The sequence below is a fragment of the Trachinotus anak genome, unplaced genomic scaffold (assembly GCF_046630095.1).
Source record: "Trachinotus anak isolate AG129_WGS33_773 ecotype Australia unplaced genomic scaffold, CSIRO_AGI_Tana_v1 ptg000015l, whole genome shotgun sequence".
Taxonomy (NCBI): Eukaryota; Metazoa; Chordata; class Actinopteri; order Carangiformes; family Carangidae; genus Trachinotus; species Trachinotus anak.
In genome coordinates this window covers 2,980,314-2,998,579 of record NW_027273866.1, presented here as the reverse complement: position 1 = coordinate 2,998,579, position 18,266 = coordinate 2,980,314, and the positions used below count along the sequence as shown (strand labels likewise).

Here is an 18,266-nt window from a genome sequence, read left to right as displayed (position 1 = left end):
ATGTCTGTCAGCTGAAAAGCTTGCTAAATGCCATCGCTAATGACTTAGCCTGCAGTACATCACCACGGTTCTCCTGTTTGATATAGGCTGCGGCTGTTTGATGCGGCTGTCTCCATCTGGCAGGAACTGTAGTACAAAACTAGCTAAATACTGCAGCAATTAAACAGCCTGTTTTCATGTAGATATGAGGCAGATAAACAGCCTGGAGAGCTGATTTCACACTTAGATACAGAAAAGGAGGAGACGAAGGTCGACTAAGTCAGACAGAAGGGCATGAGTTACACCTTTACCCACTGTTTTCCCTTCTGCATCACGAGTATAGCAATCTATCTTTGACTCATGAATGGAGACAGCTACACATGGGGAAGAATGACGCCAGTCCCTGATGATATGGCGAGCTCCTGAGACAACTCTGATTCACATTCTCCAGCAGTAGTTTCCTTTGTCTGATTTTTCTTACAGTGGATTAAAAGGAAGCGGACGATTAGCACATTTCTGAAGGTTTAAACAGCTTGGGATATTTCCCAGGACTGTACAAAGTGTTTTTAATACAGCTGCTCACCAAGCCCCATCTGAAACACCTGCCCATACAGCAGGCACTTAAAACTAAAAATAGAGGGGATAAAATGAAAGAAAGCAGTGGGTGAGTACAGTGGTGCTTGGCTTGATTAGAGAGTTAAAGGGACAGAAAAGGGGAGGGAGTTAAAGGGGGTGACATGGGCTAAGACCCTGGGCTGGTTTCTGGCCCAAGTGAGGAAAAGCTTCACTCAGAATAATATAAACGTTTCAGAAGTAATTCTTCTGAAAACCAAGGTCACTTGTGCTGGTGCTGTCTATCAATATCAGTGTTGAAACAATTAAGTAAATAATTCATTAATTTAATAATCAAGCAATAAGTGAAATCATTTATGTTTTATATTTAGAGAATATATATTATTTTGTCCTGAGATTTTTGATACAGATCTCACCTTGTTTGAAAAGCTGCAATCTTCTACTTATCATTTAGATGAATCAATTCATTGGTTGGTCTATGAAATGTAAAGAAACTGTCCAAGACTCAAATATATACAGTTTACTGAAACATAACACCAGCAAATCTTCACCATTTAGAAACTGGAACTGGATATTGTTTGACATTTTTTAAACAATACATTTAAAAGTGAATAGTTAAACAAGAATAATTTCTCATTGTATCCACATTACCAATCAATACTGTAAATATCTCATAAAAGCACCAGTATTTAATTCCACAATACTGTATATGCCATTGTATACATCATTAATATTAAGTACTTGGTCAAAAAATATTGTGATATTTAATTTTGTCATTACTGACTTCTAAATGCACTATAATAAAATTAAAGTTTGGCTCCATCTAAGTCAGAGTACAGTAATGATAAGAGCAATACCTGAGCTACCTCCACCTCATCTGGATAAAACATTCATCAGATAACCAACACCTGCCCGAGTTTATTTTTTAAATCCCAGCAATGTCTATGCTGAATCATGCCATTGCGCTAAGTAACTGTACTGAACTCTGGAGGATCCTAATCGAGGAAGACAGATCTGCTCTTTAGAGACCAAGCTGCCTTTCACAGAGTGAGTGGCCTGGCTGCTACTCGCGGTGATGATGGAGACCTGAGACCTGAGACCTCAGCATCTCACTGACACTCTGCACGGGCACCTGCAAATGTGTGTAAAGGTAAGACAGAGAAGGAAACAGACCCAACTGTCACCAGCAGAAAAGGTTATTATTATGATTGGCTGTTTCTACAATCTCCTTAATAGATCCTTTTTACTGGAGCCACTTCTGCTTTTCCTCATGGTGACAGTGGTTGGAATTTATGAGCTTGTGGACTGAATAAAAACAACCAAATCATTTCCCAATCATAAATGACTGAGCACAGGAGCAACTGACAATCTACTGAGACCAGAAGGAAAGTAAGCAGAAGACAGGCCACAGACCATGACTCTCTATTAAACAGGATTAAAACAAAGCAAGATGGATACAGTAAAATGTGAATCATGTCTTTTACCTCTCATGGCCACTGTCAGCTATAATAACCTGAACGCACATTCCCACACACTCGCTTATTACACCAGAGTTATTAGTTTTTACATGCAAGGCTTCAATTTGTGCAAAAGTAATATTGTTAGAGACATATTATATATTAAAGCACACTATAATGTCTTTACACAACATGGTTGACAGTTTCAGACTTTCACGTTAATATGGAGCGTTGGTTCACACCATTACCCTCATACAGACTCTCGCCTGCAAACCTGACACATTTATTGTATGAATCTTCACACTGATTTAAAAAAAAAAAATTTATCAGGAGCTGAATGAAAATTCTTCAACAATATGAATAGAAATGTATTCACTGCATCTTTCAAAGCCCACTGAAACAAGACCAGCCTCGGACTGGCTTCTATAATCCATAACTCTGGCTGTGCTCCATCATAAAGTTAACAAGATATTGTAATATGAGACAGCCTTTTATTCCTGTGTCCATAACAGCTTCTCATTAACTCTCACTCACTATCCCAACAAACAACATGAATCAGCTAAGATTTAGAGTGACAAAATAAAGCATCTGACGACTGAAGCTTTTAGATTCTGGTGCAGAAACAACAAATAAGGTTTCAAGCTTATTTGCCCCGATTTATTTTTGGTGTGCATGTCTTACTGTTGTGTGCATTCATGTGCATGTGCATGTCCTGCATGTCAGCATAACTGCAAAAAGGGAGAGATTAAGCTTTGTAGTATGGACAAACGCCTGCAGGTTTTTTAGCAGTAGCCTTGGGTTCTTTGCGTTTCAGACTAGAATAAATGCAACGTGGAACAACAACAGTTGCGAGGAAAGGATTGCAAATAACCGTTTTTACTATCATCTACTCATTTTACTAACATGCCTCAAAGTGAACTGTGTTTTAATTACAGGTTATTAACATTCTTCTCAGTCTATTCTGCTATTGCCCGGTACCATGTCCATTTATATTCCTCAAAAAGCATCACTAAACACAGACCAGACCATCCTTTCATTCATGTGAGACCCTGCCTATTAGCTCCTCCATGTCAGACTGGGAGAGCAGTTAAAAGAGGCTGCAGGGCGAGGTAAAACCATGAGCGAGAAACAAGGCCAGCAATTAACTCATGAGGTAAAACACCAATTTATATGTAGCCCACAAACAAGATACAGCAGCAATCAAAATAGACCAGGAAAAAGAAAAATAAGGGCAAAAGAGAGAGAGGGATCTGAATCCCAGTGCTATCTGAGGGGGCTGCATCTATTCCACATGAGTTAGTGCAACGTGAGAGCAGTCCGACAGTTATTCAGCGCTGAATCTGCTGAGGATTGCTCCTGGCTGTGCCATAGCAGCCTTAAGGGAGTGTTTATGAGAGCTTCACAAGCCCTTCTCTGAGATCTGAGTTTAAAATGACTGTTACAAGTGTGGCTATTGCCTGGTCTGTGTCAGCAATGATGGACAGCCCAAAGAGATCTGCATAGCTTGTAGTGTAAATACTGTGTGTTCATATCACAGAAGGTCTTATGTATTTTAAACTGCCTGGCTGCAGAAAAAAATGTGGCAACCAAAGGCCCAAAATACTGAACACAGATGTATGGATGATGAATTTGATTCTTTAATCAATTCATTACTTTTGGCTATTTATTAGTAATACAAATACATGTTGCATTGTTGTATCAAATATGGATCAGTCAGTGACTCCTGCGGCTAAGAATCAGGCACTTCACCCACAGGGCAGCGGAGGGTTAGTATCTCTATTGTCCGATTAATAATGGAGCAGGAGCCCAGCTGACTACCGACACAGAATATAATGTTAGTCATCTCCAGGCCAACCCACACACACATGTCAACACAAGCACTGGAGCGTTGGACACAGGTTGTTGTTGTGTGGCACACTGAGAAACGGTTTGAAAGGCAGGATCATTAGATGTGTGATGTAACACTGGTTACTTTGCTGTGTTTCATCAAAGAACAGGTCCGTCTGGCCATGCAGAGATGAGTTAACCCTTTCCAATCCAAGGATTCCTTCAAGGACAGCTATGCCCAAGTGCATTTTTCAGATGTGCACTTAACTGCTCCCACTGTCATGGGAAGATGAAAAGCTTTAAAATATGTTGAAACATGTCTGCTACCAGTCATAAAAGAGATACAATTTGAGTAATTGATTAGACAATCTACAGAAAATTGGCAGTCAACTATTCTGATAACTGATTAATCAAGACCTTTATTAAGCAATTTCTTTTTTGTCCACATTCTCTGATGACTGAATTTGCTGCTTTTTGTTCAGTGTGATTACAAATTAAGTATCTTTGAGTTTTAGACTGTTAATTTGACAAAAATCTTGTCACCTTGACCTCTGGGAGATTATGAGCAGCATTTTCCCTATTTTGTAGATTAAATGATTAATACAGTTTTTAATGTTTAAGCCTGATATACTAATCTAGCAGCCCGGCAACTAGAAGAGATGACATCAGGAGTGGCAGCAGAGTGATCTTTAGTAGTGAGAGAGAGGAAGCTCCAATCTGGAGAGCTGGTTCAAGGCATCTCCCTGCTGGAGCGTCCTTGAGCAAGACACTGGACCCCATTACAAACTAGGGGGGCGGTGCTGTGTAGGTGTGTGTTCCCTATGGGGCTAGAAAATATCAAATTACATTACACAAGGTGACACCAGCACCAACAATGACAACACTACAGGATCAATTCATCTTCTGCTGCTGTGAGTCTGGTGCTGTCCGAGGTGCTGAAACAAACTGTTGTGTGTGTGTGTGTGTGTGTGCATATATGTATAATTACACTACCTTATTATGTCATCGTTGTGTCCCAGGTAAAATTTCTGCTTGTGTTCCCTGGTGTTGTACACAACCCCCACACCGGCGACAAAATAGACTATCTCCTTGGCGGCGGTGTAGTACAGGTTGTTGCGGCACTGGTGTCCCCGGTATCCGTACACCCACTCCAGTCTCAGGTGGCAGCTGGGAGCAGTCCTGTCAGCCATGTCCGCACTTCCGTGTGTGTCTCTCTGTCGCTATCACGTAGGCTTTCTGATACAGTGTCATTCACCAAAAAGGATTTATTTTAAGCCCGTGTGTCCCATCAGTTCCGCTGGATTTTCACCAGTCCAGGGAGAGCGTTGAAACTGGGCATTTCTGAGGGGCGTGTGAGCTGATAGTCTCGCTGTCTGGTAAGATGAAAGCCCTCTGTCTCTGTTTTGAGAAGCGGGTTTCTAAGCGGTTGTGTTCATTGTGAGAATCTGCTTGTACTTCTTCGGTCCCGGGATCGCGGTCCTCCTCGGCTCCAGGTCAAAGCTCCTGTCAAATCCTACAAAGATGGAGCTGTACTGTTATTCCGCAAGCACCGCCCACAAAGATGACGGAGCAGCCTGCCCTCCAATCAGATCTTTTAAATCAGGAGCAGAGGAAAACAAAGCAGGAGAGGACACGCTCGTCACGACTCAAGCAATTATACAAGGATAACATAAAACTGGCAATGATTTAATTTGATTAATTTAGTATTGACTCCTTCTATTAATGGGTGAATTTTACACACAGAGAGAAAAAACACTCCCCTAAAATAAATATATATTTAACAGAATTGTGAAATATATTGATATATATTGTTTTTTGTGAACTATTCATTTTTGTGTTTGGAAACTGCACTGAGTCTTTTAAGCTTATCAATAGAGATCTGAGGAAGATGTACCGTTTGCACTTAATATTATTCATATTAAGTTGTTTAAAAACATTTTATTTCTATTCTATTCTTTTGTTTTTTTTATCCTCATTTTCCTTGCACTTATTAAATAGATGTTGTACTTTGTACTTACGCCAAGGTTTCCTACTGCACTGGAGCTTTACTCACTTGTAAGTCGCTTTGGACAAAGGCGTCTGCCAAATTAGTAAATTTATTTTTTCTTTTTTGACATTTAGGACTTTATCTATTCAATGCATGATACAAACACTGTTATTTCATGTTATGTATGTCACTCTTGCTCTGTCGTTTCGTTTCAAAAATTCTGAAAAAAAAAAAAAAGGTTAATTAGGCATTTCTTTCATTAGCGGAAATACGTCATTGAAGGACCACCTCCTCCGCTGTTGCCCAGCGACAGAGGAAGCTTCGCCGTCGTCCCAGCTTTGCTAAACAGCTTGCTAATCCATTTCTGCACCTTTTTTCTTACCGGCCAAAGCAATGGAAGTGACGATGGACCCTTTGTTTCTGGCGTGGAGCTATTACAGGAGGCGGAAACTACAACAGTGTTCAGATATTTGTACAAAAATATTGCAAGACAACCCATATGACCAGGTACTGTGACACAGTTAGCCGGGCTAGCCTAGCATGCTAGCGATTATCTATTAAGCGAAGCCTTATAATTTGCTAACACAGGCAACCTGTAGAAACTGGTGCATAGCCCCGATTAATCCTAGTAGTTTTTTATAGTCTCATTTAGCTAATGTTGAATTTACTGGTATCTCTTGACTCATTGTGCTGGAAGATACCCTGGACATTGCATTTCATTTAACCTTTGATTTCTTCTGCACTATTATTTCAATTATTTTAATTTTTTCCTTTCTATTTTCGTTTATTCACATCTGTCCTCAACTTTCCTCTTTTCTCACTAACTCAATGCATGCTGTTTTAAGGACTCCTCCTTGTTTATCGCAGAGGTAACCTCGATTGCAGACTATTCCTCTCTGTCATTTTTTAAAATCTTTTGTCTTGTGACAGTGGTCCTTACTGCAACATGTTTACCTAGTGATTGTAAGCTGTGACATGGTGTTTTTTATAGGCTGCATGGAGCTTGAAAACTCGTGCTCTAACAGAGATGGTATATATAGATGAAATTGAGGTTGATCAGGAGGGGATTGCTGAGATGATGCTGGATGAGAGCTCTATTGCTCAAGTTGCACGTAAGTTTAAACTCTACTTTTTTTTTTTTTTTTTACTGATACCAAATGGTTAAATTTGTTAGACTGATAAGATCTGACTTTCTTCAAGGCCCTGGAACATCACTGAGGCTCCCTGGAACAAGTCAGGGCGGAGGGCCCACACCAGCTGTCAGGTACAGTCTGCCAGGCAATGCTTAAAAATTTGCCTTGAAATTTTATCATTGATGACATTTTCAATAAATTAATAGATGCCTGATCTGTGTTTTCTTTTCTGAATTCAAGGCCTATGACACAATCAGGGCGTCCTATCACAGGATTTGTGAGACCCAGCACACAGTCAGGGCGACCTGGGACAATGGAGCAGGCCATCAAAACTCCCCGCACTGCAAGCACTGCTCGCCCTGTCACTAGTGCTTCTGGTAGATTCATTCGTCTGGGAACAGTGAGTAAACATGCCTGAAAGTTTGCAGCAACATAAAGGCTGCATGTGCATGTGGGAAACACAGTTTCTGACCAAAATAGAACAAACCTTTATTGATGTATTTGTATAGAATTTTGTCACATGACTTAATATGTTATCATTGTCAGATTGGTAACATTTTTCTATTGCACTTTCCTATAAATCATATATATTTATTATTTATTGTGTTATACATTTTACTGACGATGAAGAAAGCCTGTGTCATTTAGCATGATATGTTGTTTCACTGTTTCTCCAGGCGTCAATGCTAACCAATCCCGATGGACCATTTATTAACTTGTCAAGACTAAATCTGGCCAAGTACTCCCAGAAGCCCAATTTATCCAGGGTAAGACTGAGACTATGACTTGCAAAAATTAATTAAGATCATTGCTTTTTCTCAAATGTCAAGTAACCATCATTTCCCTCCTCAGACACTGTTTGAGTACATCTTCCATCATGAAAACGATGTGAAAAATGTAAGTAGTGCATAGATTTACAGCATAAAGAGAATTGGCTGACTGTTAGTCATGCAACAAAAACTTAATATTTCTTCACCAGGCTCTAGATTTGGCTGCTCAAGCTACTGAACATGCTCAGTTCAAAGACTGGTGGTGGAAAGTTCAGCTGGGAAAATGTTACTACAGGCAAGTAAACATCCACATTATTTTAGCTCAGTATATCATTTCCATTTCTAAAAAGTGCACTCTTATAATCTTTAATGATTGATATTTCTGACCTTTGCAGGCTTGGTTTGTATAGAGAGGCAGAAAAACAGTTTCGTTCAGCTCTCAATCACCAAGAGGTGGTGGATACATATCTCTACCTGGCAAAGGTAGTGATGGAGACATCATAGCAAAACATCACATTACCAGCTTGTTGCACAATGGAAAATATTCCTTCTTACCTATTTCTGAGCCAAATGTTTGCTAATAAATGAAATAACAAACCTTGTGTGTTTTTTTTCCCATAGGTTTACCAGCGTCTTGATCAACCAATAACAGCACTCAACCTTTTCAAACAAGGCCTGGACCACTTCCCTGGTGAGGTCACTCTTCTAACAGGAATTGCTCGCATTCATGAGGTAAAATATGTCATGATGGTTATTAGTATAGACTCCCTGTACTCCACCCCCGAGGCAGAACGACCAAAAGACATAGGAAACCATATTTATTGTCTATATTGTGATATTCTTGCAGGAGATGAACAACATTTCATCAGCCACAGAGTACTACAAAGATGTCCTGAAGCAGGACAACACTCATGTGGAAGCTATAGCCTGTATAGGCAGCAATCACTTCTATACTGATCAGCCGGAGATCGCCCTGAGGTTCTACAGGTCAGACTAACTTTTATGTATAATTTATTTAGTACACTGTTACACTATAGGTAATGAGGAGCTATTTGCCATCTATGATTAAATGTAATTCTCCCTTTGTTAGACGGCTGCTCCAGATGGGGGTGTATAACTGCCAGCTGTACAACAACCTGGGCCTGTGCTGCTTCTATGCCCAGCAGTATGACATGACTCTGTCCTCATTTGAGAGGGCTCTGACCCTGGTGGACAATGATGAGGAGCAGGCTGATGTCTGGTACAATATAGGACACGTTGCTGTGGTGAGTTAGCAACACCCAAATATATCCCAAAATGTCTGATGATTTAATAATATGTATAGTTTACAGTTAAAACAAACCAAATATTAACTGCTCTCAAACAGAGCTCACAAGCTTACAACATACAAATAGAAGCTGGTATAAAGTGCCTGTGTTCTATGTTTACAGGGCATAGGAGACCTGACACTGGCCTATCAGTGTTTTAAACTGGCTTTGGCTTTTAATAATGACCATGCTGAGGCCTACAACAACTTGGCTGTGCTGGAGCTGCGCAAAGGTCATATTGAACAGGTGAAGTCATATCTTTTAGTCTGTTAAAATATGAGGTATGAGATCAAATTGCCTTCCTTTTAAATGCTGGAGGATGATGTTACATAGCCCACGATTAGAGAGTCATTAAACTATCATTATTATTAATGTTATACCAACTTGTATTACCAAGAGATATTTCTCAAATACACACAGTACAGTATTGACTGTTTTAAAATGTTTCCTAAGAGCTGGGTTATAAATCAATTTAGCATTAATATCATGATATAAGACAAGATATTATGGGATATACAGTACTGTATGAAATTGTGGTTATCCTACAGCAGAACAGAGTGTGTGCCTGCTCCCTGGGCTGAGTGTCACATGCGTGTCACATGCAGCTTGGTGCCAGCCATCACCTGCAGTACAAATACTAATAATACTAATATTGTGTGGGGATGTTTAGATGTGAAACGGCAGAAAAATATACCTGTGGTTCATTTTGTTTTGTTGGCCTAAAAGTCTGATTGCCACAGTGCATCAATAATAATAAAAGTTGTTTATGTACATTCTCCAGAAAATAAAAAACAGCTATTGTGTTCGAGCTGAACTTAAAATGCCACTGAGCAGAAAGAGAACAAAATGATGTACTGTCTCTCAAGTGATGTAAAATGTGTTATCTGGCATAGAGGTGGTGGAGGTGAGCTCTGCAGACACAAAAAACAGTGAGACATTTTATATTAACTTTTCACATCCTCCCAATACAATGAAAAGATTAGGGTTGAAAATAAGCTAAGAGTTCTTTTCAGTTAAATTTACTTTAAATATCATCCTGTTGACAATATAAATGATTGTCCTATCTTTGATCCAGTCTAAAGCCTTCCTACAGACCGCTGCATCACTGGCCCCTCACATGTATGAGCCACACTTCAATCTTTCCATTCTTTCTGAAAAGGTAATTTATTACTGTTTATTGATCTGAACATCTACACTATGCAGTCGTTAAAGAGACAATAAACAAAATGATAAAGTTTACCAAAGTGATCTTTTTGTCTGTGTCTAGATTGGAGACCTTCAGAGCAGCTACACTGCAGCCCAGAAGTCTGAGGATGCCTTTCCCGAGCATGTCGACACTCAGCAGCTTCTCAAGCAACTTCGGCAGCACTTTGCAGTGCTGTGAGCGTCCGACCAACGTGCATAGGAAGAGGGGTGCGATTTGAATGATGCTGCTGTGAGATCAGAGACACTGCACGTAGGGATAGCCATCAGGCTTTAAGACTCAAAGTCATTAAAATGCTAAAAGGCTGACATGGAAATCAAGAAATGAGCCTTAGTTTTAGTTTGTGTATACACACTAAATTGCCAGTTTTCAGGTATACCTTATGTAATAGGTAAAGTTTAACAGAGTGAGTTTCCCATAGGATACAGTGGTGCATATGTTGTGTATTGCCCAATTTTACCTTGTTAGGATGTCTGTTTGATCTACCAGCTGGTTCTACCTACAAAATCCATGGTCACTGGTAGTTCTTTGCTTTTCACATCATTCTTAAGAAATCCTTGCAGCAGCAGGGTGTGAAAAGGCCAAGATGGCAGCTATTTGGAAAATGCTAGAACCAAACAACCTGGCTCCAGTGATTAAGTTCAACTAAGTGGTTTTTATAGTTTATGTAATGATTAATGTCTATGACATTAACTTCCTGCTAAATCACACTCCAAACTCTGCTCTGCATGCTTTATGCCACACTTCTTGCATCATATGACTTGAAGGAATGTACAATTTATCTGAAGGTGTGTATTTTCCTGATAAACTGGTAAACTAGTGTACAGATCTGTATAGTAGTAATACACGTGTACATAGTTAAAGTAAATATTAAGTTTATTACAGTAAAATAATGAATCTACATTTTATAGTTCATTTCACAAATCATATGTATTTTTCATATTTTAACCTTACTTGTAATTTTGTAGCTTGACATGGTAATAAAAAGAACAGTTGAGAAGATACATAAAAATCTTTAAGGTGGAGTCAATTCTTCATTCAAATAATTAAACAAAAACTTCATGTGATTAAAAAAAAAAAAATTACATTAACTTCCAGACCTTGGCGCCATTTCACAAATCCATTTCAGGTTATAACTGCATGGAGCATCATTCCAGGCCATAAAATGGTTGCTTCTGGGATACGTAGCTGCACAGTCCTCATTATTTTGGTTGTTGGGCTCACCGTCATTCCAGTACCTGAAACAAATGATAGGTTTCTTTGTTGAGCCGTAATATCTCCTATTTACAACACTGAAAGCTTCTACAATGAGAATATTAACTCCATTTTTTCAGTATGCTCAGGTGTGTAACTGTTACCCCTCATACAGTCTTCTTCCATCCAGCCATTTCCAAATCCCTTCTTCTTCTACATCTCTCAGTCCAATCCAGAAGCCACTCTGGCTTAGGGGCCTTGTGGGGTCATTATAACTGTTTATCAAGTTAGTCACTCCCATCTGTCAACAGAAATATACACACACAAATACAGACGTTATGCATAACGTCCAGAAATATCAATGCACTGACTAATTTTATGGTCTTACATTTTTCTCTACACTTTCTATCACTGCCAAGTCTCCTCCTTGATTCTTGCAAAACTGTCTTGCTTCATTCCATGGTCTCCGCGAAATAGTGTCAGAGAAAGGAAAGTAGTAACATGCTGAGTTCATGAAAGTCCATCCGGGGAGACAGTGTCTGCAGCCTTCCGCTGAAAATGGAAACATTTAGTTTGGTTTGGACTATGATAATTATGTATTTAATACTTCGATAATACAAACAGGTAAAAAAAGCTCTTACTAATCATTGGTAGGTGGGTTTTCAATACTGAAATTCTTGTCTTCATCTTGTCGACCTGCTTTTCATAGTCTTTGTTTCTTCTACCCTGATGTTCCAACTCCCAAGTGGTATGTTGCTGTTCACTGATCTCTTTTGCCAACTCCTTCTTGGTGTCATCCCTGCTTTGGATTGCAGCATTGTAAACAGCCTGCAGTTTGGTGATCTCTCTGTTGACGTCTGTTATTGTCATGTGCCCACCAGTAAGTTTGCTATCTGTAAGTGGTGAAGAGACATAGCGTTACTGGAGTCGAGCAATCAGCTGAAGTTTTTGAAAAGCATGGTAAACATCATTTTACACTCTTTTCAGGACACCTGTACTTACCTGCTGTACAGTGTAAATTCAAAGTCAAAAGTGATCACAGGAGTAGTAGCAGAAAAATATTTAATTGAAAAACCATTATATAATAACACTATCGATGCACACTGCACAGGCTTGTGTAACTGCTTTGTAAAAACATTTAACACTTATCAGACTTCTACTCTCAACTTTTCACTCTTGATATGGTCAAAGATTTATTTGTCATGTTCAGCTCCAGAAAGTTTAATTTATTGTATTTTTTGTGTATAATCTCTGCAAGGTGTCATGAAACATTAGTTCACAGCAGGGTCCTGCTGAGCTGTAAGAGAAATGTTTCAGTGCTGGCACTCGAGCTAGAGACTATATGCTCCCACCATCACATGTGATATAGAGAGTTCACATTTTTTTTTCAGTGGTGCCTTTTTTTTGAGTTTAAGTGTCACACAAGCTGTAAGTAACCAGAATTTAGCAGTAATAATTGTTAGCAGGCACAGAGCAGATAGTGTCTTCCTAATGAATTAATTATATATTATATATTTCCCCCTAAGGGAAATATCTGGCTCTTTAGCTGCTAAATACTTCTGCTGTTTAGTGCTGAGCAGGTGGCGTGCAGCTGATGGGATCAGTGACAGTGGTGAACCAGAACAGCATAAAGTTGTGAGCTGCAAAACCAAAACAGTGTGTTAAAAGAAGTCAAAATGCTGCATAGACTGTCAGGTGTGGTCGCCGCTCCGAGTGACACATTTTACATTACACACAGTCAATATTAAAGATATTGCTTATAGCATCTTTAAAGTAAATCATGTTCAATATGTCAATGATTAATAGCTGTACCTCCTCTGTTGACTTTACTTTTGTTACTTCAAAGATTATTTTTTACCTTTGACATTGTGATTGCATGTCACCTCATAATATGTTTAATGCAATATTTTTGCAATATTAAAAATCTATAAGTCCTATAGGTTAACAGTGACTTACAATAGACGCCCAGGCCAATATCAATGACTAGAAGAATGACAGCAAGCACTGTCAGGCTCACTGCAAGCCGCCTGTAATGATTCATAATGGATTCAGGTCTCACCACAGACATGGACACTGGAGACACGGACACAGAGAAGTAGTGGATCAATGTCAGAGCCACATACAGACAGGTGATAAAGCTAAAGAAATAACCAGACTAAACGAGCAGGGATGTTTATAACACCTCACTAAGATGTCTTATGTTGGTTGTTGATGATAATTAATGATTAAGATATAGAGTAATAAAAAAAAAACAGATTCAAAGCATGCACTTAATAACTTGCAGGAAAACAAGGATGTGTATAAAGAATGACAGAAATAAACACAGTAATGTGTTTCGAGCACTTTTTTAGAGTCTGGCACAAAGAACAAGCATAATCAGATTCTTGCTGATGTACACTGTCGATTATTCACGTCTCATTCACTTCTAAGTCACTTTAGATACTGACCAAATAATTAAATGTCAATGTATACCTTGTTGCTTATCTTGGTTTGAGTATAAAGCTTGATCATCTGTGTTGAAGTCCTCCTGACTGTCCAGTTTGTCATATGTGCTATCAAAAGTGCCAGCTAAGTTTTCTTTGTCCTCCATTTTGCCTGTTGAGATGAGAGCAGTTGGACGTGATTGTCCCTGAGACAGACTATTTGTCAGGACATTGCCCCGTGTGTAGGGGGGTGTGGGACATAACAAACAGAAAGTCAAGTTCATTTGTTAAATATTTACAGGGAGTGCAGGTAATTTGAAAAGCTGCGCCATTTTCTGAATCACCTAAACAAAATGGTTTTTAATTTACTCAGTTTGTAAGACATGACTCTTTAGGTGTCACTCTTTGTTTCATTTAGTGAAGTATGATTTATTTCATTTACCGTATATAAATCAGCGGGATCAACTCATCAGTCAGCTCCTTTATTTTTTTAGTTGTACCTGTTTGCTCTGTTATGGCCATGGACCTCCAAAGGAATCAACAAGTGAAATGGTATCATGAGCAAATGTGTGTGTGTGTGTGTGTGTTTGTGTGTGTATGTGTGCATGTGTGTAGTCTCTAGTGTTTCTTTTGGTAGTTTTTTGGCATTTTCAAATTACTGTTTTCTGCCAAAACATAACTAAATTACCATGAAATTAAATTAAATTGTATGCTGCAGAGCAACTATACTGTAAACCAGGTGCTTGATGTCATTCTTCATTTACCTGAAGAAGTGTGTGTACCTTGAATGATCACATACAACATGGATGCTAATGTATTAAGCTGAAGTTTATTGTTGTTTATTTTAAAGATTTTGCATAGACACAAATTAATGGTCCTGCTATTGGGATTTCTTCTTGAGGGACATCATGTCTAGTTTGGCTCCATTTCACATATCCATTTCAACTCATGGTCATGGCAGTTTGCATTATACCATGTCCTCCTTGCATCGGAATAGTAATTAAAAGCAGCACAGCCCCGGCTCTGAGGTTCATTACGGCTCGGCTGTCCATTTCTCCAGTACCTGGAATAAATCATAAAGTCATTCAGAAGAGGAATTTAGTTCCATTATGTCTGTTCGTCATGACAATTCAAATTCAAATCGTAGTAATCAGCAGTAAGTGATGGCCATCTGTGACATGCTTACATTGTTTCCACCACAGTTGTGTTGTCAACCCAGACCCATTTCTCTTCTGCCACATTTTCACTGAGGCCGATCCAGAAGCCTTGTTCAAAATATGAACCACTGCTCATCAGCTTTGGAAAGTTGTCACTCATGAGTTGCTTTAAAAACGCATACACAGGAGTTAATACATTAATTGCATAAATGAATCAAATAGCCTGTGAAGTCCCTATTTTCCCTGATCTGTTTTCTCACTTTGCTTCTTACGCAATGGGGTCAGAGAGTCCCTGGTTTGAAGGGACAGATAAAACATGCAGGCTCCAGTCAGGATGTAGCAATATTTGAGGAATTGTGAGGAGAGTTGTAGGGTGAATCTCTTACTGTGTGTTGCCTGGGGAAAGTCAATCAATTATTTTTTTTCTCTTCTATGTACGGAGAAAATTACCCTTTAAAAGTGGTCAGAATGAACCAAATCAGTAACTTTATGGACCAAACAGAGAAACAATGAGCTGAATCTCACTATATATGTCTGTAAAGCCAGGGGGAGCTGCAGACTTGGATGATAACGCTCTGTGGGTTCATCACATTGTCATGTTGATATAAAAACATCACTTATAACAGCTTTAATCTCACAGATATGAAACTAATTTTTAAAGGAATATTCATGCAGTCCAACATGAGTTAGATATCAATGAACACATTTTCACCTAAGATACATTTATTTTCTCCTCCATACTAAACGTGAACAACTGACCCATGACATATGAACTTTATGAGACTTTAAAATCAGGTGTAGAGACATCCAAAGAAGTGAGAGGTATTATTCCTTATAATCTTTGTATTTTTCTGAGACTGAAACCCTTTTCTGCATTTATTTTATTTTTTTTTTTTACCCACCTGCTCCTCAAAGTTATTGATCACAAGCAGGTCACCCCCTTGACTAATACAGTCTGCTCTGCTATCAGGCCAGTTCTTCTTGTTTTTAGAAGAGCGATAAGAAAAATAATAGCAGGATGATTTAAGAAACATCCATCCTTGTAGGCATCTGCCACAGCTTTCCTCTGTTGCAACAAGAGAAAAAAAAGTCCTGTCAAAGACTATTTTAGAAACGATATGACATGTATTCCACAATTTCAACCATGACATTTTCTTTTTTCTTGAACATTTTGGAAGTCTGCCTTACCTAAAGCAGTTAGATTACTCTTTATATTTGTCTTCTCTGTGTAAAGGGTCTCAAGCTGTTCCTGAAGGCCATCGCTGATTGTCTTCTTCTGGTTGACTTGCAGCTTTAGTTGCAGGTGGCTGGCACGCTCTCTCATTAATGCTGCCTGGGCCTCCACTTTAGCTTTGATGATACCACTGTGATTGCGGAGATGGTTGAGCTCAGCAATGAGGGGTGCAGCAGCTGAATAAGAAATTTGAAGGTCTTGGGCTTTGGCACCTGAGGCATAAAAGCTCATCATAACAAACAGAAAGAGGAACTGTGGCAGAATTATCATGAATGAATTATCTCAACAACTGTTGGATTCTGGGAATCAAAGGTCCTCAGACTAAGAGAAGGACAGACTTTGATGATCACCGTTTCACTAACCCAATAAAAATATCTCAACATCAACAAAATGAACTGCCACAACACTGACACTCATGATATTTTAATTAGTGAAAATACTTTGGTTTATGACCAAATACCTTGTAAAAACTAATGACATACCCATCAGCCACAGCTACACTTTTTGTTTAGTGCTAATTAGCAAATGTTAGCATGCTAACCCGCTGATGGAGAGAAATTATACCTGCTTAACATTAGCATGTTAGCACTATCTTTGTGAAGATGGGAGCAGGCCATTTTTAGCACTTAAACACAGCAGTGCCTAAGTACAGTGTCACTACTAGAGACTCTCATTGTTTTAAAATGCATTTTATCGTGAAGACTTGAAACAGTTAATGAATCAGCTGATCAACAATAATTTAATCAGCAACAAGTCTGATAATGGATTCAATTTGTATTAGCATTTCTTTGTCTCACATAATTGTAAATTGAGTACCTTTGGTTTAAGAACTGGTGTTCAGACAAAACAAACAACCTGAGGATGTCACCATGGGCTCTGGGAACTTGTGATGATACTTTGTCTCTATTTTAAGACATTTTACAGACCAAAATATCAGTCCATGAAATGACAAAGTATTAGATACGACCCTTTCGTTTCACACCACATCAAACTGCATTGAAACAGAGCTGAATTAAGTCTTCAGTCATTTTCACTTGCTGCTTAAGTGTGTTTATGATCACATAATTCACTGCATATCATGATATACAACAAATCTGCCTGAAAGGTTGAGATGCACATTCCTGCTGTAACAGCTGTAAAATGGCCACTGGATGCAGTACATGCCCGTACAGCACATGTTGAGAAATTGAGAATGCAAAAGGACAGCGATTGTACGTTACTTATAAGCAATCTGCAGTTTTCTGTGAACTCTCATACTCACAATAAATCCCAGTGACAACACCAGCTATCAGCAGAACAGCATTCAGTAGGCCCAGACCCAGTAATACCAGTCGGTGGGGTGGAAACGCAGATCCAGCTCCCTTTGTCAACAGACCTTGAAAATGTTCCTCTGAATTAAAATCTTACTAATGTATATCACCACAAGTAAGCACTCAAGAGCATTATCAGTGTGACTTTTTACCTACTGATAGGTTACAGGGGAAAGCACAAATATCATTGTAGTTTAGTCATCTCATTTTCGGTTGTAAACCACAGAATATTTTAAAAATTATTACATTTTTCACATATATTTAAAATCTATGTCACTGAATGAGCTAAAGTCACACAGGGTTAGTTCCAGGGAGTAAAGAGAGAAAAGAGTGAAGTGATGGTGTGAAAGACAAGTCAGAAGATTTAATTTTAAAGTGATTTGTACCTTGTCCTAATGCATAACGTTGAGAGCGCCTATGCCCATCTGTGCTGAAAAGTTGAGAAAGCTTTTGTTCGACTGACATTTCCTCCTCATGTTCTGACCGTGACTGCAAGTTCTCCATTACACTGGTGAAAGTAGTACCTATTGATCTGTTTGTCTCTTGTCTGTGCCTGTGATAAGGCAGACGTGTGTGTTTGAACCCTGGTCTGGATGCCTTTGTGTGACTGGATTATAGTTGGTAAAACATCATTCATACAGATGCACGTGTAGTTTGAGTTTTTCATTTAAGTATGTTACAATACCATTGTCAACCCCCTGTGGAACTCAT

The 18,266-nt window shown here is 38.9% G+C and overlaps 3 protein-coding genes across 5 annotated transcripts in view; 1 reads left to right on the top strand and 2 right to left on the bottom strand.

Annotated features, from left to right (window-relative positions):
• Window positions 1-5,491, bottom strand: part of eml5 (EMAP like 5) — a 36,691-nt gene extending 31,200 nt beyond the window's left edge. The window contains exon 1 of one of the 2 annotated variants that reach the window (XR_011693640.1): window positions 4,830-5,491. Coding sequence is in view for 1 of the 2 variants with exons in the window: in XM_071498173.1 (XP_071354274.1) it covers window positions 4,830-5,026 (197 nt within the window). In the remaining variant the exon portion in view is untranslated. The remainder of the gene's footprint in view (window positions 1-4,829) is intronic. The other variant, XM_071498173.1, reaches the window with a different exon arrangement.
• A 614-nt stretch (window positions 5,492-6,105) lies between these two features.
• ttc8 (tetratricopeptide repeat domain 8) lies at window positions 6,106-11,368 on the top strand. 2 transcript variants are annotated; one of them, XM_071498043.1, is made up of 15 exons: window positions 6,106-6,330; window positions 6,669-6,692; window positions 6,815-6,935; window positions 7,024-7,087; window positions 7,197-7,356; window positions 7,634-7,723; window positions 7,809-7,853; window positions 7,936-8,021; window positions 8,122-8,209; window positions 8,348-8,458; window positions 8,574-8,713; window positions 8,817-8,991; window positions 9,157-9,279; window positions 10,109-10,192; window positions 10,301-11,368. In XM_071498043.1, exons 1-15 carry the CDS (start codon window positions 6,217-6,219, stop codon window positions 10,415-10,417), a joined length of 1,542 nt encoding a protein of 513 aa, XP_071354144.1. In that variant the 5' UTR covers window positions 6,106-6,216; the 3' UTR covers window positions 10,418-11,368. The 2 variants fall into 2 exon arrangements, with proteins under 2 accessions (XP_071354144.1, XP_071354145.1); XM_071498044.1 differs by lacking the exon at window positions 6,669-6,692 and having other exon boundaries at window positions 6,107-6,330.
• Window positions 11,309-18,108, bottom strand: LOC139633326 (macrophage mannose receptor 1-like). The gene is made up of 12 exons (XM_071498930.1): window positions 17,942-18,108; window positions 17,507-17,620; window positions 16,200-16,457; window positions 15,914-16,077; window positions 15,041-15,177; window positions 14,770-14,917; window positions 13,904-14,123; window positions 13,388-13,504; window positions 12,073-12,324; window positions 11,820-11,983; window positions 11,596-11,732; window positions 11,309-11,475 (listed from the first exon to the last, which is right to left on the bottom strand). The coding sequence occupies exons 1-12, from the start codon at window positions 18,057-18,059 to the stop codon at window positions 11,325-11,327; spliced, it is 1,980 nt and encodes a 659-aa protein (XP_071355031.1). The 5' UTR covers window positions 18,060-18,108; the 3' UTR covers window positions 11,309-11,324.
• Window positions 18,109-18,266: the final 158 nt, after the last annotated feature.